Here is a 22,403-nt window from a genome sequence, read left to right as displayed (position 1 = left end):
ATTCAGCTACTTATAATGAGCTCATGGGTCAGACGTAATGCTGGAGATGTTTCCTGTTTGATGACCGATTTAGCGTTCCTACGCCCTCTGCTGAAAACTAGCTGTACTGAAGGAGCTGTGTGAGGAGGGGGACCTGATACAAACACTAGCCAGCAGAGGGAGCAAAGTGGCAGAGAAATACACATCCTTACTTCAGGATGTGGATCAAGTAAAACAAAGGTGACGTGTGCAAAACAAGTGCTATCAGTCAAACAAACTTAATCCTGCTGTTGAACTGTAACCACACTGGCATGAGTTTGAAGGTAATCGAAGATAGGTTTATTTAGCGCATGTATCAGAGAAAAATGTGTGAACCCTCCAAGTGCAAGGGAAGTTTGGTGAAAGGGGATTTTTTTTAAGAGCAAACATTTTAGTAGTATAATCAGAAAGATAGGCCACATAACCCCACTTCATTTGTTTAAATAAACTAACTCATACTCACCCTTTACATTAGAAGAGGAGAGTCATGTAAACAGAACATGTTTATAATTGTTTTTTTTATCTGTCTTTTCATTGCAACATTACAACAGACACGATGGAGATAGTTTTTAATGCATGTATTGTTGTTTAGAAACGTGTCTTTAAGTTGTAAAAATCGACTAATCATTCAATCTTGTCCAAATACCTCACTTCGGTGGGTGAAATGGATCAGATTCCCGCACACACACGGCCCTCACTGGTACTGAGCTCTATTATTAGCCTGAGTCAGAGTCGCTAAACACTGCCTCCTCAGCTGGGTCTGGGAGGAAAAATATTCATTACGTAACAAAATATCTGTCTCTGGCTCCACTTCCTGAATAGCACAGTGGCTAAGCCTGCGACAGCCGACCAGCCCGGAAGCCTCACTTTCTCTCTATTTATATGTGTGGGCAGAGCTCACTCTCTTTCGTTTATCCCTTGCAACACATTCCCACCACCCCTCCTCATGTCCTCATCTCCTCTTTGTGGGTCAGTGATGCACCAGGAGTGACGCAGCAGTGTCAGCGCCTCATCGGCCTCCAGACGGGCAGCGTCTCAGGAGTGGACGGACTGGAGGGAGCATTTGTGTGCCCAGGCTGGGCACAGACACACACACAGGCCACCAGTAAACAGAGGAGAAGGCGGAAGGTAAATTATATGGCTAGGCAGAGAGAGAGCAGGCCTGGAGCTGGCTAGCAACAACTCTCCTTCCTACACTCTCTCTCTCTCCAGAGGGACTGCTCACTTCCAATAGCGATAGCAAAAGGGCCTGTAGGACCATCCGGGAAGAAAAAATGTTAGTCGGCTACTGAGCATGTGTGAGTTGGATGTGCCAGCGCAACAGTAATGAGGATCAGTGTTTATATACGCAAGTGTGTGTGTGTTTTGAGAGAACAAGGCCTAGTCAGGCTTGCGCTATGGGCTCTGTTTCCCTGCCGATCAATGTTCCTCTAGTCTACTCTCTAGCTGGGCTCTGTAAGTGGCTCCGGACAGACTGAGGCAGTAAAGGCATGTCTTCTTTTGTTGTGGTTTTGAAAATATCCCAACTGTAAAACAGTTGTGTGTGCCAAAAAAAATAGAGGATGTCAGAAGGAATATATCTAGACAATTTCTATTAAAACTAAATGAAATGTTAAAAGTAAATGGTAAAGTCACATCAAACATTGTTGATATGTGATCTGTCTGACAGGGATGAATCTCCAAGCAATTATTCAAGAGTGAAAGAAGAATTCATCCCAGAGAATGGCAACAATGAATCAGCAGGTTGGATCATTTTAATTTCTCCAATGTCCACAAATAATCATGTTTTCATAGCAATATAAATTTGTCCAAATGATTTGTTCAAATTTCAACCGCTCTTTATGTATTCTTTGTTTGCAAGACATTCAAAGTACTAACAAACTACTGTGGGAGAGGTGTTGTGGTAATTGAGACAAACAGTAGGCACTGCAGGCACTTAATTTGCAATTCTCAAAACTGTAAAAAAAAAAAGCACACAAAAAAACAGCATGGATGGTAAAGGAGGGCTAGACTTATTATTTGTTTTGGGATGTTGAGTTCCCCTGCAGTGCACCAGTGGAAATCGATTGTGCAGGCAAGACTACAAATACAGGAAAAGTGGGGAGGAAGCAGGCAAGACCATTAACCATACATAGCAGGAATGTCTTAACACTGAAGGAAGAGAACGGAAAGACACCAGAGGAAAAACTGAGATAAATGCATGATAGTGGCCACGCAAACATGTCAAATCAAAATTCCTTTGGCTTTAAGAGGCTCCCTCCCAGAACGTGTAAGGTTCGCAACCTTTACTGTTTCATACCACCATGCTGTTAAGGTAGCACTGTTTTCTTCAAAGGTTGCCACAGCAACAAGGTCATGCCAAAGTGCAGCGGCTTACAGAAGTGTGAGGGCTGGCGTGCTCCAGGCTGGTGTACTGCTTACCCAGGCCAATGCAAGCAGACAGGGGCCTTGATCGCACTCAGGTAATGTCAACAATCAAGCCGGGTAGGCCTGCACCAGAAATAGCTGGCAGACGGCTGAGCTTGTGGTTAATTGTGTGCGTCTCGATCACAACACAAGGCCATGTGACTAGTAATGAGCAGAGGAGAGAGAAAGCACAGAAAGCAGGAGGGGACAGAGGCATGGGGATTTTCATGATAAGCTGAACGAACACTGGTAGAAAGTGCACAACAAATGTCTTCCATGCATTTCATGAGGCAAATCTGTTCTGTGAGACCAAGTAAATGTAAAATGTGCATGGATTTCACACCCGGGTGCAGAAGCCTCATCCCTGACCCCGGAAAGAAAGCAAAGACACGTTTGCAAATTCAAAAACACTTGTAATAAAACCCCTCCGCTATCATACGCATAAAGCATCTGTGTGCATCTACAGCAGCTGGTGGGGCTAGCATTGCCCTGCCTGCCTGGTTTAGCCCCTCCCTCCTGCACTCTGCAGTGCTGAGGCATCCCTCTGTGTTCCCATCCATCAGCAGCCTCCACAAAGATGACGGTCCTCCTCTCCCCCTGCTCTCTTCTACATCCTTTTTTTTCTCTCACTTTCTCTTACTTTGAAACTGCAGAAGTAGATGAGAGAAATAAACCATATATAGTCACATATCTCATTGATTATGCTGCTATATACGAACAATCTTTGTAGGCTTATCATGTTCATGAGGCAATGCACACAGATGTGCTGACAAAGAGCGAGAGAGGGTTGAGTGTACACAGTAGCACACAAAGAGAAAGTGCATGTGTGCATAGGCATGAGACAGATGGAGAGCGTGATGTGACTGTGTTTGAAAGTGAGCTACAGATCCAGCTTCCCTTTTGGACTGTGAGATACAGTATGAATGGTGTCGGTGTAGAAGTTGAGCATAAATGTGATTGTGGGTGCACTTTGTGGTATGGTTGACGTTGTATCGCCGTAACCCCGGTAGCAGGCGTGCAACCTAGGTGTTTTCTCTGTGATCTGTGCAGCACGGCGTAGTGCTGTGTGATGTAGCACTGAGCCACCCTCTCTTACCGTCCTCAGCCATGATTAATAAAGTTGCCGTTTCCTGCTTGGCGACTGCAAAGTAGATGCCGCTGGGATTCAGTTGCCCGGGCAGCAGACAGACCCATAGTCCAGTCTAGCTATTTTTAAACTTCAATGTGGGAATCCTGTGGTCAATGGTCTGAGAGCTGGGGCAAGCCAGGACAGGACTGGGTGGAAGAGGAGAGTGCGGGAGTACTCGACCAGGACCTAGGGAGAGACGAAGGACGTTGAAGCAGAGTGAGCAGCGTAGAACGAGAGAGGGAGGGAATGAGAGGGAGAGGAGGAAAGAAAGACAACAGCGAAAGCTCTGCCTCCAACGGCACCACTGAGCAGCGACGAGTCTAGAAAAAAAAGTGCCTACTTTCGCCTTCCTTTCACAAAAGTTTTTTCCTGAACGGTAGAGAATATGAACTATAGTGGAAGGACACTGCGTAATGTTTTTGGCTGTTCGCCTTCTGTGTCAGCTGTTCGCCTTCTGTGTCATTTTATCTGATTCGCAAAGGTATGTTCTGCACGTTTCCAACCAATCTACAATCTATCTTTAACGGAAATACACATATTGCATGGGGTGGCTTGACTGGGTTCTGCTATGCCATTTTCGCTCTTTGTTTGACTAGACAGCTTGTATTCAAGACAGTTTTGTTCTCGCCTTGTGGATCACAGAAATTAGGGAATTTGAATTTTTAAGGTTTTGAAATGCATATCGCATGATATTCTAAGGCACAGTGAACTAGGGTGTGGCAAAGAGACAACCGTTCATGACAAATTAAAAATTTCCGCTCAATGTGTGAACAGAGTAAAGCACATCAAGATGAGAGAAAATTGGTAATATCAGCCCTTATTGAAAAGAATCAACTGAAACCGCAGATATGCGGGCAATTTCCAGATGAAAATACAAGGAAAGCGGCACAAACCAGGGGAAATCAGCATCAAGGCTGAAGCACATCGCCTGCCATAAGCAGAAGAGAGAAAAGTCCATCGGCTGCTGCATTTCTGCTGCAGACTCACATACACACTGACACATATCCAGAGTGGAAACAAAGGGCGGCGAGCCTCCATTGCGGTGGTGTTGGAGCCTGGGAGCTCTGCGGTGCTGTGGCTCTCAGACAGGCAGGGCTCGCTGCGAGGAAGGACCAAACCAAATCCCCGGACGGCTAATGCAGTCGCCCACCAGCCCCGCCATCCGTCTGAATCTGAATCCCAATAAGTGCTGCGCCACAGCATGTTGCCATGACAACATAGGCCTGTCAGACGGGGAGGCAGGAGGCTGTGTTTCCCAGCGATACGCAAGGCTTCTCTTCTCTGTCTGCTGCCAGCCATATTGTAATCGTGGCACCTAGAGAAAACATGAGCAAAAATATGTATTTTATTAAGATTTATTTTTCTTCAAACAAGTGCGCTTGATCACTTTAATAATAAGTTAAGTGAATACGCATTTTTATGTTTCAATACGGACATGTTAAGTCAAATTAGTGTTTATGGCCTGGGGCGGAATGTATGGTTTATTGCTGTGCAATTATGTAAATCTAACCTCTGTCATTAGGTTATTCGTTCTTCCCTGCCTTTTCTGAGTAATATGTAGAATGTGATGCTTAGGACAGTCAGTTGAAATATAGAGACTGAAAATGAGTACAGTTTCAATATTAAAACATGTAGATGTAATGTAGTTGAACAAGCAATTGGGTGCAATAGGGATGCCTCTAGGGCAGTATTCAACTAAGGGAATATGGAAAATGATTTTTTTTACGAAGAGGTGGTCTCATCTCAACATCATGGTCTAATGGCAATCTGGAGCAGGGACAAATGGTACCCCATAAACGGGCAGCCATTTTAACCTACCCCAAAAGCTCACCTTCAACAAGGATAAAGTAGACTATAGAAAATGGCCGCTATGCCATGGAAAATTACAGTATCAGCATTTGGTAGTACACATTTATAACCTGCCCTACTATATGCATAACAACAATGCCACAATTGCAGAGCAGACCTATACCATCAGATAGCCTTGTTCTCTCTGTAAGCAAAGCTGTGGTGCGCTCCAAAGCACCTCTGCCGGACATCAGGGATTGCATTTTTAATGTCAGACAGGGAAAGAAGACATTTTGCATTAGGAAGTATGTTGTGATGCTGATCTTAAAATAAACATGTTTCCAGAGACCTCTTTGAATAGAAGTCGGGGACAAAAATCACGAGATGCTAATAAAAATAGAACTATGTTGCCTAGGCTTCAGAAACATATGGGCATAATCATATTAATAGTCATGCAAACAGAAAGTCAAAAAGAAATGCTGATAGCCTAAATATAGCCTACCTCTAACTTCAGAAGCTACTTGCCTTTGCAGATAGGCTTTTACACAAGATGATGCTTAGGTTGACAGAGGTGTTGCCTCAGACCAGTCCACACAGTGACATAGGCCCACTCCCCTGGGAGGAACACACAGGAAGTGCTGTGCTCTTTAATTTCCTCTTAGGTTAGACAGAAAGACAAGAGATATTAAAATCGCCCTGAACCACATGCAAAAGCATCGGAAGACATTACACACAAACATACAACAACCCACTGGGCACAGACTCCAATTCAACATCTATTCCACATTAGTTCCATGTAATTTCATTGAAATGACGTGGAAACAACGTTGATCAACCAGTGTGTGCCCAGTGGGAATGCTCTACAGATGTCTATAGATATAGTGAAGCAGATGGTGTGTTTGTGTAAGCCGTATGTGAGCGCCATGAATGTGCGATTAGGGACTGGATTAGCAACTGAATTCTACACTGAAAAGAGCTAAATGGTCAACATTGTGATCGTTCCACTACAGTGGCTCTGTAGCCCAGTGCAGCGGACCCGTTTCAATTATAGGGCGTTGGTTAACTATTCCTGTAATTGTATTAGCTCTGTCTCAGCTGTGTGTGGGTGAGAGCAGTCAAAACAATCCTACAGTGCTTATGAATAATAAACTAACGCTAGGGGCAGAAAGGGCGAATGAGTCAGGTGAGGCAATCTTACCATCTCATTTACTGCCATTAACCCGAGCCCTCAGTATGAATTATGCTGATGTACCTACCAGCCAGTAAGGGCAATGACTCTAGCATGGCTGGTGACCTGGAGTGGCATTGAACATTTGACTGAAGCAGATAGAGCGACTCCACATCCTGGGTGAATCACGTTTGTCCTCATTCTAGTTTCCACTCCACCAGATGTATCACTTGCCAGGTACAAGTCATTTTTCTTCAGGCACTTGACTAGCGCATGTTTAGTCAGTGTTTATTAAGAACATAGTGTGGCAGCCTCCAGACTGTAGTCTTTCTGCGTTAAGTAGCCTAATGTGCCTCACCAGATTAGGAAACAACAAAACAGAGAAGAGTCTCCAGGAAGCCATACGTCTTCAGGAATAGGTTCACAAATATATACTGAACAAAAATATAAAACGCAACATGCAACAATTTCAACGTTTTTACTGAGTTACAGTTCATATAAGGAAATCAGTCTAATTAAAATAAAAAATGTAAAAAATGATTAGGCCCTAATCTAAGGTTTTCACATGACTGGGAATACAGACATGCATCTGTTGGTCCCAGATACCTTAAAGTTAAAAAAGTTGGGGCGTGGATCAGAAAACCAGTCAGTATCTAGTGGGACCACCATTTACCTCATGCAGCGCGGCACATCTCCTTTGCCCTGCACCAGGCTGTTGATTGAGGACTGTGGAATGTTGTCCCACACCTCTTCAATGGCTGTGCGAAGTTGCTGGATATTGGTTGGGAACTGGAACACAATGTCGTACATGTCGATCCAGAGCATCCCAAACATGCTCCATGGGTGCCATGTCTGGTGAGTATGCAAGCCATGTAAGAACTGGGACAGTTTCAGCTTCCAGGAATTGTATACAGATCCTTGTGCCATGGGGCTGTGCATTATCATGCTGAAACTTAAGGTGATGGCGGCGGATGAACGGCACGACAATGGGCTTCAGGATCTTGTCACGGTATCTCTGTGCATTCAAATTGCCATCGATAAAATGCAATTGTGTTTGTTGTCGGTAGCTTATGCCTGCCCATACCATAACCCCACCATGAGGCACTCTGTTCACAACGTTGACATCAGCAAACCGCTCGCCCACACAGCCTTACGCGCCATCTGCCCGGTACAGTTGAAAACGGGATTCATCCGAGAAGAGCACACTTCTCCAGCATGCCAGTGATCATTTGCCCACTGAAGTCAGTTATGAACCTGGTGATGAGACAGTTTGTGCAGAAATTATTTGGTTGTGCAAACCCACAGTTTCATCAGCTGTCCGGGTGGCTGTCGTGGTTACATGTGGTCTGTGGTTGTGAGGCTGTGGGAAATACAGCCAAATTCTCTAAAACAATGTTATGGTAGAGAAATTAACATTAAATTCTCTGGCAACAGCTCTGATGGACATTCCTGCAGTCAGCATGCCAATTGCACGCTCACTCAACTTGAGACATCTGTGGCATTGTGTTGTGTGACAAAACTTTATTTTTATTGTCCCCAGCACAGGGTGCACCTGTGTAATGATCATGCTGTTTAATCAGCTTCTTGATATGCAACACCTGTCAGGTGGATGATTACCTTGGCAAAGGAGAAACGCTCACTAATAGGGATGTAAACAAATGTGTCCACAAAATGAGAGCAATATGCTTTTCGTGCGTATGGAACATTTCTGGGATCTTTTCAGCTCATGAAACATGAGACCAACACTTTACATGTTGCGCTTATATTTTTGTTCAGTGTAGTTCTATTACATGCGAGGCAATTATTCAGAAATGTAAAATAGAAATGTCTGAAAGCAAGGAGTTTAATTGAATTGGTTTTCAAACAATGGTGAGTGCTCATTTCCAGGTGTACACATTTTTCCAATGTATGGTCAATGCTGTTTTTCCAACAGAGAATCATCAGAAATTCTTCATGTACCGCATTGTAAACATTTTGTAAGGGTAATGTCAATAGGACATTTTTGTACTGTTATTTTTCACTGAGTAAATATTACATTAGTGTATTCTCATGAGACCTAAGCATTGTTCTGGTTAATCTATTTAAATAGGCGTGTGGAAAAGAAGGTAGGGCCTACAGTTCTTCAAGATATGGTGTGCCAGCATCATCTCCTTAAACGTTGCTGCCATCTAGTGTGACAAAGTAAGAAGAGCTGGATGGCTTTCTTATAAAACTCACACATTCCACTTGATTTCTATAAGGGCATTACTGCCAAATCCAGCCCATGCCCATGCTTAATCAAAGTAACATAAACCATATATCTTAGATTATCTCTGTATGAAAGGAAATTGTATTGTTTGCACAATTATAGCCAACTAATATTTTGAATACTAAAGAATCTAACACAGAATAAATAACACAATTTCTAATTCCACATCAGAAAAAGTATGTACCCCTTTCATATGTTTTTCTTAAATTCCAGAATGACAATTTAGTCATTTTTACATTTGAGTAATTTAGCCGACACTCTCATCCAAAGCAATTTACAGTAGTGAGTGCATATATTTTCATACTTGTCCCCCGTGGGAATCGAGCCCACAATCATGACGTCGCAAGCGCCATGCTCTACCAACTGAGCCACATGGGACTCAGTTGGTACAAATGTAATGACGTGTTCATATTTGTCATTGTGACTATAAGCAATGGGTTAACAATGTTTCGAAACCAATTTAAAATGTCCTTAATGTCCTCTATGCAGATGACCGTGACGTCTCCCTGCACCCAGGGCTTGATGGACAGCTCCCATCCCCAGGCGCTCCTCAGCAGGCTCAATGAGCAGCGCTCCCAGGGCCTCTTCTGTGATGTCACCATCGTGGTGGAGGATGTAAAGTTCCGGGCCCACCGGAACATCCTGGCTGCCTGCAGTGGATACTTCCGCAGCGCCTTCACCTCCACTGAGGTGTGGACTTCCAGCCAGGTGCTGGAGCTCATGGACCTGAGGTCTGAGGTGTTCGCCAGCATCCTCAACCTCCTCTACTGTTCTAAGGTTACATCATCACCTAGCACAGAGGACACTAGATGCCTGATGGCAGCTGGAAAAAGACTGGGGATTCCCTTCTTAGAGAAACTAGTGGAACAAGACAAGCAGGACTCAGGTGGGCCACAGATCCAGACCTCAACCAACCCTGTTAAGACCACAGGCCGTAGTAAGGCCCAAGGGCCTCGTAAAGCAAAGAAAGAGTCCTCCAGGCCAGAGGAACCAGACAGTGCAAGAGGCCCGAGGATCACCAATGCTTTCTCTATCACTGAGGTGGGTCCCGGGAACAACCTCTTCACCCCACTAGACCTGCACAGGGGGGAGAGGCCATCACCTGATCTTGGACAGAACCCAGCGGGCTGCCCTGTCCCCTGCCCCCTCGCAGTGGACAATGAGCCCATGCAGGCACTGTCAGAGCACTCCTACGCAGTCATTAGCCAGGGACCCAGGGACCCTGAGCACAGGGATGGCAACCAGGAAGACAACAAGAAGGGCACCAAGCCCACACAGTCCCAACCAAGACAACTGGCCAGCAGAAACAGTGGCCCACTCAAAAAGCGTCACAGACTGCGAGCCGCCTTGAGTAAAAGCACACCTCAAACACTGGCTGTAGCACATGAACCTGTGCATCCAACTGGAAGCAGCCCGACATTAATTAAGCCCATTGTACAACCTGTGGGAACGTCACCCCCGTCATTATACCCGCAGACAAGCACAAGCAGGACCAATGAGCTGCCTCTAGCCATTGATAATGGCTACAGGGACCTGGACCCACCTCCACTTTCACCCTACACAGATGATAGCATATCAATCTACAGCTGTGAGCACTGTCCAGAGATATTCACCAATAAAGCACTTCTCACCGTACACACAGAAATGCACAAAAAAAGGTTTGTCAGTCATTTGTTTTGCAAGTTTTGTCGCAGGAAGTTCATGCATTTGAAGCGGTTGCGGAACCACGAGACGGTGTGCACGAAATCACAGAGGGGCTCGCCTGAACACGAGCCCCAAGGCAAAGAGGCCGGGACAGACCATTATTCAGACAGCATGCCAAGCACGAACAATACAGTAACTAATGTCCAGTTATCTCCTACTGAACTTCCTGACCCTTTCCCTCCAAACAGCCTCCAAATGAACCCCAAGTCAAAAACACTGCAGGCTGTAGATAAGTTAGTGAAACCTAGTGGAGGCCAGAGGGTCTATAACTGCAGTGTGTGTAAACGGGCATATGTGACCATCTCCAGTCTGAAGCGCCACGAGAATGTTCACTCCTGGCAGAGGGCATACCCCTGTCACTACTGCAATAAAGTGTTTGCCCTAGCCGAGTATCGCACCAAACACGAGATCTGGCACACAGGAGAGCGCCGCTACCAGTGCATCTTCTGCTTAGAGACCTTCATGACCTACTACATCCTAAAGAACCACCAGAAGGCCTTCCACGGAATCGATCCCAGATTGTCTGTGAGTAAGAAGTCAGCAAATGGAGGATTTAAGAGCAGCGTTTACCCCATCAAACTCTACAGGCTTCTGCCTATGAAATTTAGAAAGAGACGGTACAAGACTTACAGTCAGACCTATTCAGAGGAGCTGGAGGGCAGTGAGCAGGCCCCGCTGGGCTGCAGCTCTCCCATCCCTTCATTTGATGATGGTGGTGCTATGAGTAACCAAGACGCTGCTATATTCTCAATGCCTGTGACATTCATGGCCACTCCAAAAGTGGTGGCATCAGTAATGCCACGCATCAGTTTTGATCAGTCCTGTGACCAAGATGTAGACCAAGATGCAGGCACAGGAAAACAGGCCTCTCACTCTGAGCATAATGGGCCTCCATATAGCTATTCAACCCCCTTGGCCATAATGCAGGCAGGTGGGGAGTCCCCTGCAATGGACTATGGAGATGGTGCCGCATTCCAAAGGTTTAAGAACCAGGAGGGCAACAGTCACAATCTACCAATCCTAAAAATTAACCCACCCAGCTCTCTGAACAGGCTATGTGAGCTCTCAGCTGCAGCCCAGAGAATTGAAGCCATGACCAGTCAGCTTTTTCTGCCAGGGGCTGAGAGCCTGGTCACTAGCAAGACTGCAGGGGGGGAAACTGAAACGTACATTGCCAAGCCTGCATGTCCAGGTCCCTCTGTGGATGGTCACGTTCTACCCCTCTGCCAGATCACAGTGAAAATTGGCAACGAGGCAATCATTCGCCGAAGGATCAAGGGCTCCAAGCTGTTCCCCAGGAAGAGGAAAAGAAGCAGCGGGAACCAGGTAGAGGAGAGGTGTTGGGACCAGGGCAGGCCTACAGAGGGCAGCATGGAGATCTCCAGTCTCCGCTTCAGGACAGAGGTCACTTCTGTCATAGAGCCAGAGCCATGTGATGACCTCACTGACCGTGACACAGCTGACAAGCTCTGGCGTCCCTATTACTCTTACAAACCCAAGAAGAAGAGTAAGAAACTGAGATCCAAACACAGAAAAGAGAGACGTCGTCTATGCTATTCCATGCCACCCTCATTAGTGCCCAGGGCCAGCAAAGACTACCTGGATAAAGGATGCAGAAGTGCTGAAGAGAGCATCTCCAGCGAGGGTACAGAGCTGAAACAACGTCTCAGAAACACCAGCCCAAAGACGGCATACACCTGTGACATCTGTGCAAGTACCTTCATAACGGCATCTGGTCTGAGAGCGCATGTCATTGGCTGTCACCCAACTTTCTGTCGGACCTGTGCAAAGCAGTGTCCCCCCGGCGAAGCCCCCAGTGCCAGCTTTGAGACCGCTGAGGACAGCAGGGATTACGTATGCAAGAGCTGTATGGAAAATGGCTCCTGCTTTGACAATTGTGCACGCAGCCCCAGCACAGAGAAGCGGTATCGTTGCTCCTTCTGCCCCCAGCGCTTCCTCTACCTCGCAACCAAGAAGAGCCATGAAAAAAAACACCAAGAGACAGCAGGAAAGGGGTACAGCAGCGACAACTACTCCACAGTCCCAAAACGCCAAGCAATTTTGGACTTAGGCTTAAATCTGAAAAAACATGTCATCAAAACAGAGGAAGGGGAGGATCAATATAGCATCGACAAGGAGAGCAAAGTGCCAGCGGCATCACTAGACAGGTTCTCAACAGAGAAGATAGAGCCTAAGCACGAGGAATGGGAGGACACAGGTGACTACATGTCAGTGGCGCCCGAGAAAGAGATTCCATTTAGAATTAGTGATGGACACTATCAGAAAACTCCAATGTCACCCCCCTGCACCGACACCTTTTCTCCTTCCCCTTCAGAGATGCGGTACAGAAAGCCTTTCCCTTCAGAGATGCGGTACAGAAAGCCTTCCCCTTCAGAGATGCGGTACAGAAAGCCTTCCCCTTCAGAGATGCAGTACAGAAAGCCTTCCACTTCAGAGATGCAGTATAGAAAGCCTAAAAAGCGCATTGAACACAAACAGCAACATCAGACAAGCCTCACGTCCAAAAGGCAGAATCAAGTAGACTATATCGGTAGAGAGACACCCAGCCATAAGGCCCCTATGACCACACCAGGAGCAGACAGTCATTTTAGCTATGGGCAGTCTTCTTCTACACATCTGAAAAGAGACTCTGTCACTAGGGCAACAACTCCCTCCTCGCCCAAGTCAGAGAAGAGTACATACAGTGCAAAGAAGAGACCTCTTTACAAACATAATACTTATCATTCAGGAGGGAAATACTTTTAGGTGATTATATGCCTATGTAGTAAGTTGCAGACCTACAGTCAAATACATACAGTACCAGTCAAACATTTGGACACAGCTACTCATTCCAGAGTTGTTCTTTATTTTTACTATATTTATAGAAAATAGTACAAATAAATAAAAAACTGGAATGAGTAGGTGTCCAAACTTTTGACTGGTACTGTATGTCAATAGATTTCAAAGCTGTGCTTGATGTAGGTTAGTTTGATTTAGGTTAGTTTTCCCAAAATAATGGACACAAAGGAATTGACCCAAACTAAATCAAGTTCACCTCAAGTACTTTGAAAACATTATTTGATATTGTGTTTTTGACCTGGGCCTGGAAAACAGATCTGAAATAAGTTGCCAATGGAAAGCAGATATTGAATATGAGGACCTAACTGACATTATGTAAATATAATTTTCTTCACTTATAACACAATAGGTAATTTTTCATGTTTAAAAAAAAGTGATTTATTTTTGTACTTTATTTAGCTTTGAGACTAGTTCATAATTATTGTGCTGTCCATATTCTATACCTATGCATAGTTATTTGCACTTTATAATAATTTATATTTACACTGTATAGGCTACCATTCATATTAGTCTGTCCACCACTTTGGTAGTGTCATTACCACATGCACCATCAAAATGAATGAGTCCTGCAGTTTGTGAACTGCAGTTTGTCAGAGGGAATAAATAATTAATCAATCAACCAGTAGATAATGACAGGAAGAAAACATACATGCTTGTTTTTATATTCCTGTGTCTTGGGCTATTTAGATAAATAAACAAACAAACCTGTCTGGAATTGCCGAGAAGAGCTGTTAAGCTACATTCTCAAATTAAGAGGACAAATTAATGCATGGCACACACACACCCTCCTATTGTTTAGATTAAATAAGCACACAGGAGGACACAATTTGTAAATCCTTGCACTGATGCAGTTTGCAGCTGTTACTTTCATAAGACAAATATAAATAAAAACAAATCTAAGCCATCTAATATTTTTACTCTTTACTCTACTGAATGCTCCTCTACCTTTGTGTTAAATGTTTTACCTAACTTCTCAGTTGTATTACCTTCGGTAAATAAAAGTGTGCAGAGTTTGCAAAAGTGCAAATGCTTAGTAAATCTGACTGTCTGGTGCTCTGTTGAATTCAGTTCTACAGTCACTTGGTGGCCTCGAGGGTCAGCCCATCTGAGAAGTTAATTCCTTTCCCATCATCCCTCAACAAAACCCAGCAACATTTTAGAGTCTGGCCCACACAAAGCAAAATCCAGATGTTCCCCTCTCCCCATCACCCTGGAGTCGGGACTGGCCCCAATCTGGTAACAGGTTTATTAGGTAGTACAGTACTTACCTTCTCCTCTGCAACCCCCTTGTTACCTAATGCTACCAGTTTCTGGATAAACCTTAGCTACTACTCTCTGCTCCTTCAATTATTAAGTTGACTGTGTTAATGAAGATAAACCATTGAGGTGGCTGTGAGTCACAGGCCATGAGAGTTTAACTATTTACAATTGGCTACACAGTCTAAATAAAGTTATTGATGAATAATACACACTTGACAAATCAAAGCATAGTCATGGAGTAGTCATCATGGCTGATACCCATAAGGACCACATAACCAAATGCAAAGCAGGTTAGATTTATACATTGAAACTTCCTCTGGTTTATAGAAATGGCAAATTGAATCACACTGGTCTCCTCTTCTAACACAAGCATCTGGTCATCTAATCTACTTCCTTCATGATGAGGTAAGTGGTCACATAGATAAAAACATCCATATGGGTGATTCCTCACAAAATTAGAACAAAAAGAAGATTATGATTTTGGGGATTTTCATGAAATGTAGTCTATATAAGGTTCCTTTGGTGGAAGGTTTGTTGACATATTAGACATTTGCATCTTAAAGCATAATTGAGAAATCATTCATTGAAGCTGGAATGTGACATTTACCCAGGCCTCCTTAATGGTTCATCTGTAGGTGCTACAAAGCAGAAACTGTCATATGACACCACTTGCTCTGCAATATGAGTAGTATTTTGATTACAAAACCAATTTTCTTTCATTCATTTATGAATATTTAAAATATACAATTTTTGATTTGGCTAATGTTTCAATATATTGTTGATCATAACATACTCTACGAGCACAAAATTCCCAGAATGGGATCTCTGCTACTTTGGAGTTATAATCCAATATGTAAGCATTATCAACAGAGTGAATGTGAAAACAGTTGCCCTCTGCTGCCGATTTTCAGGATGTGCAATGATACAAATAAAGGAGCATGCTATGCCAATTTATCTGAATAAAATGGGCCATAACTTTAAATCTAGGAGACATCCCACTCTGGAACTTTGATATGTCCGTATTGTATATTATGTTCATCACTATATAAAAACATTTGACTAATCACATTTTTTATATTTTCATTATAAGATCATTTGTATTAAAATCAAACTACTACACATATTAAAGAGCAAGCGGTAAAGCTTCAAATGACACACATTTTTGCATTGTAGCACCTACAGATGAAACATTATGGAGCCTTAAACGAGGCCTGGGCAAGGCCAAAATGTTCCAACTCATTTTTTCTCAAGTATGACTTAAAGCGCAACTGAAGGCAAACTACTTCTCTGATAGAAAACAGCCCATGTGGCATCGATATTAGTCAAACATTTATTCTAGTGTTAAAATTGACGACAAAGTGTAAACAGGATCATTTTGATAAAGTCAGCCATGTACACGTTTAAAGTGTTGTTTAAATAGAAAAAAAAATTACAATATAACTTTCATAACAGTTACATAAAAATAAAAAGAGACTAGCCTGCTGGACTTACTGGGTCGATAGGAACATTAGCCTTATTTAGGAGGGATATCACACCTGGCACAAATTATTGTCTAGTTCTGTTTTCCTGCCGAGGGGTGGCCTATACCTACACCCAGAGAGGATTAGTTGAAAGTTCGGGTACAGGGGGTGGCTTGTTCTAAAATGATTTTGTGCAGAGGGCCCTGAACTTAAAGATCTCATCCAGACCTGTCTGTTTGACTCCAAGTACCTTGCTTGCTGTGGTGATAATCTTTCTCAGCATATTTCTCTGGCTGACAGTGGCATTGCAAAACCCACAAACAATACAAAAAGTTTAAATAATCTCAATGAAAGATTCAGTATAGCACAGTCAACATTAAAAGATCCCAGCTTTTTGAGAAAGTACAGTCTCTGCTGACTCTTGTTGTAGATCAGGTCTGCACATTTACTCTACTGAAGCTTATTGTCCAAGAGGACACCCAGATATTTGTATTTCTCTACAATCTCTATGATCTGACCTCTGATAGATGTTGCAGAGGTAGGTGTTGTACGCTTCCTTAAGTCTACGCACACCTCTTTGGTCTTGTTGGTATTGAGGACCAAGTGTGATTTGTTACACCACTCTACAAAGTCATTTAGGACTGGGCCATGGTGTTCCTCGTCAGCATGCAACAGGCTGATCAAGGCAGTGTCATCAGTAGTAAAGTAACTACATGTAATCTAAAATGTAATTTACATAATCTCCAAAAGTCATTATTAATCATGAGAGGACAATAAACAGTAACTAGTAATGTATCATACTCCCAAGAAAGGTTCAAATCTCACCTTTCTGGTAATTGTTTTTAGAAATTGCTCAGGTGTAGTCACGTTTGAAGACACAAGCTCAAGTACAAATTAGGAAAATATGAAATATTTTATATGACGTATTTCCTATTCAACAAAACTGTATGAATATGGCTTGAAATGACATGCTTTCTAAATGTAGTATAATCAAATTATAAAACCTTTTACTATAAGATTTCACCTTCCCAAATAAATATTTGTTTGTCTAGTGTTAGAGAAAATTTGCATATTTTTTAAAGGTCTCTCTTGATCAAACACCTGCCCCCACCGCTGTGAACATCAAATAGAGCTATATTCATTTCATATTAAATTTGTCCATCTATGACAAACAGAAATGTTTTTTTTGTTTAAAATCTATAAAATATTTCAGATTAATGGCTATAAATCAATATCTGAATATGCTATAGTGATGAAACCACTCTCACCTATAATGTAAAGATTTTAGGCATGCACTTTTTCAGTGGATGTGATGTAGGGTTCAGCCAGGAGTTGATGGACAGTCAGAAGAGCGAATTAAATGGTAGGAGCTTCAAGTGGTTTCATATTTAATGTCCTACGTCACACAGGCAGACAATATACTACTGTGTCCGTGGGAACCAAGGTTATCGCTCAATGCATGCCATTTTGAGCTAGTGTCCACAGATCCAATTTCTAAGTGAAAATGTCAGTCGGAACGGTACCAGAACCATGCAGGTCCCCTAAACAGGGGACTTTACATCTAAGAGGGATACAAATGTCAAATATATGTTAACAATCCTTCCTCCAAAGGACCCTTCTATTGATTACATTTTGTGAAAATCCCCCAAATCATGATATTTATTTTCTAGTTTCATGAGGAATCCCCCATATGGAAATAAGATCAGGTTTAGGATTAAGGTTTTCAAAAGGGCTCCAATAAAGTGGGCGCAAGGGTTTGGTTAGGGTTTTGAGGTCAAGATGGACTGGTGCTAAGGTTAAGGGTTATTAGGACATGGGTTACAGTTTTGAAAAATGAGTGAAGATAAGACTGGGGCTAGGGTTTTCTAAAGTTAATATAAGGTTGGGTCTAGGGTGCTGTTCCAGTGGTGTAAAGAAGATTGGCACCCGAATTGACAGGCATATCGATTGCGCAACCAGGGGTGGAAAGACCCTGGATCATTGTTACTCTAACTTCCGCGACGCATATAAGGCCCTGCCCCGCCCCCCTTTCGGAAAAGCTGACCACGACTCCATTTTGTTGATCCCTGCCTACAGACAGAAACTAAAACAAGAAGCTCCCACGCTGAGGTCTGTCCAACGCTGGTCCGACCAAGCTGACTCCACACTCCAAGACTGCTTCCATCACGTGGACTGGGAGATGTTTCGTATTGCGTCAGCCAACAACATTGACGAATACGCTGATTCGGTGTGCGAGTTCATTAGAACGTGCGTTGAAGATGTCGTTCCCATAGCAACGATTAAAACATTCCCCAACCAGAAACCGTGGATTGATGGCAGCATTCGTGTGGAACTGAAGGCGCGAACCACGCCTCCAACTCAATCATCAAGTTTGCGGACGACACAACAGTGGTAGGCTTGATTACCAACAACGACGAGACGGCCTACAGGGAGGAGGTGAGGGCCCTCGGAGTGTGGTGTCAGGAAAATAACCTCACACTCAACGTCAACAAAACTAAGGAGATGATTGTGGACTTCAGGAAACAGCAGAGGGAACACCCCCCCATCCACATCGATGGAACAGTAGTGGAGAGGGTAGCAAGTTTTAAGTTCCTCGGCATACACATCACAGACAAACTGAATTGGTCCACTCACACAGACAGCATCGTGAAGAAGGCGCAGCAGCGCCTCTTCAACCTCAGGAGGCTGAAGAAATTCGGCTTGTCACCAAAAGCACTCACAAACTTCTACAGATGCACAATCGAGAGCATCCTGGCGGGCTGTATCACCGCCTGGTATGGCAACTGCACCGCCCTCAACCGTAAGGCTCTCCAGAGGGTAGTGAGGTCTGCACAACGCATCACCGGGGGCAAACTACCTGCCCTCCAGGACACCTACACCACCCGATGCTACAGGAAGGCCATAAAGATCATCAAGGACATCAACCACCCGAGCCACTGCCTGTTCACCCCGCTGTCATCCAGAAGGCGAGGTCAGTACAGGTGCATCAAAGCTGGGACCGAGAGACTGAAAAACAGCTTCTATCTCAAGGCCATCAGACTGTTAAACAGCCACCACTAACATTGAGTGGCTACTGCCAACACACTGTCAATGCCACTGACTCTACTCCAGCCACTTTAATCATGGGAATTGATGGGAAATGATGTAAATATATCACTAGCCACTTTAAACAATGCTACCTTATATAATGTTACTTACCCTACATTATTCATCTCATATGCATACGTAGATACTGTACTCTATATCATCGACTGCATCCTTATGTAATACATGTATCACTAGCCACTTTAACTATGCCACTTGGTTTACATACTCATCTCATATGTATATACTGTACTCGATATCATCTACTGTATCTTGCCTATGCTGCTCTGTACCATCACTCATTCATATATCCTTATGTACATATTCTTTATCCCCTTACACTGTGTATAAGACAGTAGTTTTTTTTGGAATTGTTAGTTAGATTACTTGTTCGTTATTACTGCATTGTCGGAACTAGAAGCACAAGCATTTCGCTACACTCGCATTAACATCTGCTAACCATGTGTATGTGACAAATAAATTTGATTTGATTTGAAGGCACTATCATTTCTGCTTGCCTTGAGCAGGCAGGTGCATACCTGTATTCCCTCTGTCCTTGTGAATGTCCTGAATAGTCTTGGATAAGAAATCCACCATCCAAACTGTGACTACCTTGAAATAAGAAAGAGATGAGAGAAGTGAACATAGCCAGTTCCCTGTATTACTGAAAAAAGCACATAATCCGACTTTGCAAAACTATATCAGCAGTAGTAGGCCTAAACATTTTTAACTTTCAAATAACAAAATATCAAGAAATGCTCCTATGGCAAGCACAGAAGTTACAAGTATTGTCTGTGCAAATCCCGTGTCTGTAGGTCGGGTACCGAAAGAGGAGGGGGGAGTCGCATCCTCTCATCTTTGACACTTTTCTTTGGTGTGAATCCTGCACAGAGCTTCCACTTGTTTTACAAACTGTGGGAGTCAGTGCAGTGAATACTGTTCACTCAAGTCTCTCCAGTCTAGTCTAATGTCAGCGTACGGCCAATAGCGCTCGTAGTGACGCTGCAGTAGGTTGGCCCTTCGCTTGCATTCATAAACGGATATTATAGCTAAGCGTTGAATGTACTAGCTACAGATACAGTCAAGTCGGACCATGGCGGAAGAAGAGGACACGAAAATACGGATTTTACAAAGCCTGCGGGGAAAGATATGTAAGTGCGAACAATGTATTTGTTGTATCGGTATTCTTCAATTGAAGGGTTTAACAAAAAAGTAAACGACGTGAAAAAAAGAGGGGCGCGGTACGATCAACACAGCCAGTTCATGAAGATAGATTGAGACATTGTTGTGAATGAATGTTGCCCGGGCCCGATTAAACTTGTTTTATATTTTCAGAAAACGTTGTCACAATGTAGCTATTTATTTTAATATCACGGCTAGGTTATCTAACAAAAGCCTATGCAAAGACGGGCTAGTTAGTACAGTCATTGGTTTGAAATCCACACACACACACACACGCATCAAAACACATGAGCAAGGACTGGCTAGCTTAACTGTTAGCTGGCTCGCGCTAGTTAGCTACGTTGCTAATTTAGCTGTCTATTTTTCTAGCAAACGTAAAGTGCTTTCCGTGAAATTGTGCCACTCCCTATACAGGTAATTCATTTGTTTCAATGTATCTTATCTTAGCTAGCTATCTAATAATAATTTGTCATTCATAGCTAGTTCACGCTACCAGTAGCTAGCTAGTTACCTTGTCTTGGTTCTCATCTTGCGAAACGCTCGTGGCAGGAAGTTGTCTCCGTGTGTTGGTTAGGTTCTGAAATGTAACTGTGTTGAAATAACTAACTAGTTTCGATATTACTCTATTCCAGATTAGTCATCACTTGAGAAATGATTTTGAAATTTTAAGCTATACCCTTATCCAGCAGGGTTGGCTAATAGCTGGTTTTCGTTACTGTCATATTGATAAGAAAGGAAAAAAACGTGAATTTACCCAGATTTGAGAGAGATATTAATTTAATCAAAGATAATGGATACAATATATTCTTCTTTGAGTGGAACTTTTACACTTTCTGGATATATTTGGTCACAAACACCCTTGTCCATCATTCTTTGAGCAGGAAAATAACCTGAATTAATAAAAGTTCCATAATACATTCTATGAGCTCTGTGTGGCCCTTGCAATGCAGTTTACTCACGTGAATAAGATCAATTAAAGGTCATAATCATAAGGACATGTGGATTACTGAAATTGCTTCCTTCCCATGGATGTCGGGTGCATGCTTTTTTTGTGTGTTGCAATTAAGAGACTTCTTGAGGTCCTAAACACAATTCCACATCAAGACCACATCCATCATTGTTATTATCCTCTGTAAAGCATGTCATTTCATGACTTGCATCTATGAATAACAGCTAGCCTATAGCAGATATTTAAGTAACTTTGTCAAAGTCCATTTGATAAAGAATTGGTTTGACTTCATAAACATGCACCTGGCTTTTATGCAGCCAGTTTGTTAGTTTTGAATGAGCACAGTACCACACAGGATCTTTTGATGGAATGTTACGGGCACACAAACAATACTGTCAGCTGTGTTAGTGTGAATGGTGTTGTTCTCTCACACAGTTACCCTATCTACTGCAAAAATGAGAAAACAACATGCTAAGCATCACATACATAAACCTGTTTTGATTGCAGGAAGTCTAGTAAAGTATGAATTTATCTCAATGGTCTAAAAGATGGGACTCTTCCTTTGATCAGTGTTTTCACTAAAAAGGACTAATCAAAGTACCTGCCCTTGGTTATAGACTACTGTACCACTACTCTACCAGTATTCGCCCCCCTTCCTCCCCTTCGCTCTGGCTCTGATGCTTACTTCTGCAGATGCTGTCATGCGTGTACAAACAAGCACAGAAGTTGACATGCACAAAGTACTGTCATCATAGGTGTGCATTTAAACATAATAAATGAATGCATTATGCACTTGCGCGCACACAAATCGTCTGCAAAACAAATGGCAGTTTCACTAACATGCATTGATTAGCACCCAGGAAATGAGAGAAATTGAGGAACTACCCATGGCAAGAAAATCAGTTTGCCATCTTGCGAAACCTTTTTTCCTCTTGGGGTTTCTCTTTGTCTTAAATGAAAAAGTGTCAATGGAAGTCGTAGTCTATTCAGTACAAACAGAGAAGTTTGTATAAGTGTAACGTTTGCTCTTTGACCTCTTGCCTCTGTGTTTCCATGGCAACCAGTACTTTTTCTTGTGAGGATGGCATGGAGGAGGATGGAGTTAGCGAGGGCTTGAACTCTCCTGCAGGTCAGGCTCACCGGGGCTT

The 22,403-nt window shown here is 43.2% G+C and overlaps 2 protein-coding genes and 1 long non-coding RNA gene across 4 annotated transcripts in view; 2 read left to right on the top strand and 1 right to left on the bottom strand.

Moving 5' to 3' along the window:
* Nucleotides 1-831: 831 nt before the first annotated feature.
* Nucleotides 832-15,643, top strand: LOC109905573 (zinc finger and BTB domain-containing protein 38). 2 transcript variants are annotated; one of them, XM_031790631.1, is made up of 3 exons: nt 832-1,146; nt 1,688-1,761; nt 9,247-15,643. In XM_031790631.1, exons 2-3 carry the CDS (start codon nt 1,741-1,743, stop codon nt 13,225-13,227), a joined length of 4,002 nt encoding a protein of 1,333 aa, XP_031646491.1. In that variant the 5' UTR covers nt 832-1,146; nt 1,688-1,740; the 3' UTR covers nt 13,228-15,643. The 2 variants fall into 2 exon arrangements, with proteins under 2 accessions (XP_031646491.1, XP_031646492.1); XM_031790632.1 differs by lacking the exons at nt 832-1,146; nt 1,688-1,761 and adding an exon at nt 3,792-4,034 and having other exon boundaries at nt 9,247-14,461.
* LOC109905583 (uncharacterized) lies at nt 1,751-21,005 on the bottom strand. Its single transcript, XR_002257287.2, has 3 exons — nt 20,818-21,005; nt 19,664-19,736; nt 1,751-4,868 (listed from the first exon to the last, which is right to left on the bottom strand). It is a non-coding gene; the product is annotated as an uncharacterized LOC109905583 (long non-coding RNA).
* LOC109905582 (ras GTPase-activating protein 2) overlaps nt 20,133-22,403 on the top strand; it is a 51,582-nt gene continuing 49,311 nt past the window's right edge. The window contains exon 1 of the mRNA XM_020503035.2: nt 20,133-20,275. Coding sequence (XP_020358624.2) covers nt 20,218-20,275 — 58 coding nt within the window. The 5' untranslated portion in view covers nt 20,133-20,217. The remainder of the gene's footprint in view (nt 20,276-22,403) is intronic.

Source organism: Oncorhynchus kisutch, linkage group LG15 (assembly GCF_002021735.2).
Source record: "Oncorhynchus kisutch isolate 150728-3 linkage group LG15, Okis_V2, whole genome shotgun sequence".
NCBI lineage: Eukaryota > Metazoa > Chordata > Actinopteri > Salmoniformes > Salmonidae > Oncorhynchus > Oncorhynchus kisutch.
This window is presented reverse-complemented; position numbering and strand designations above follow the sequence as displayed.

Excerpts from the sequence above, each read along its gene's own strand:
- LOC109905573 (XM_031790631.1), top strand. The coding sequence starts at position 1,741 with ATGGCAACAATGAATCAGCAG. Across the intron at positions 1,762-9,246 it reads TGGCAACAATGAATCAGCAG|ATGACCGTGACGTCTCCCTG; the intron begins GTTGGATCATTT and ends TCCTCTATGCAG.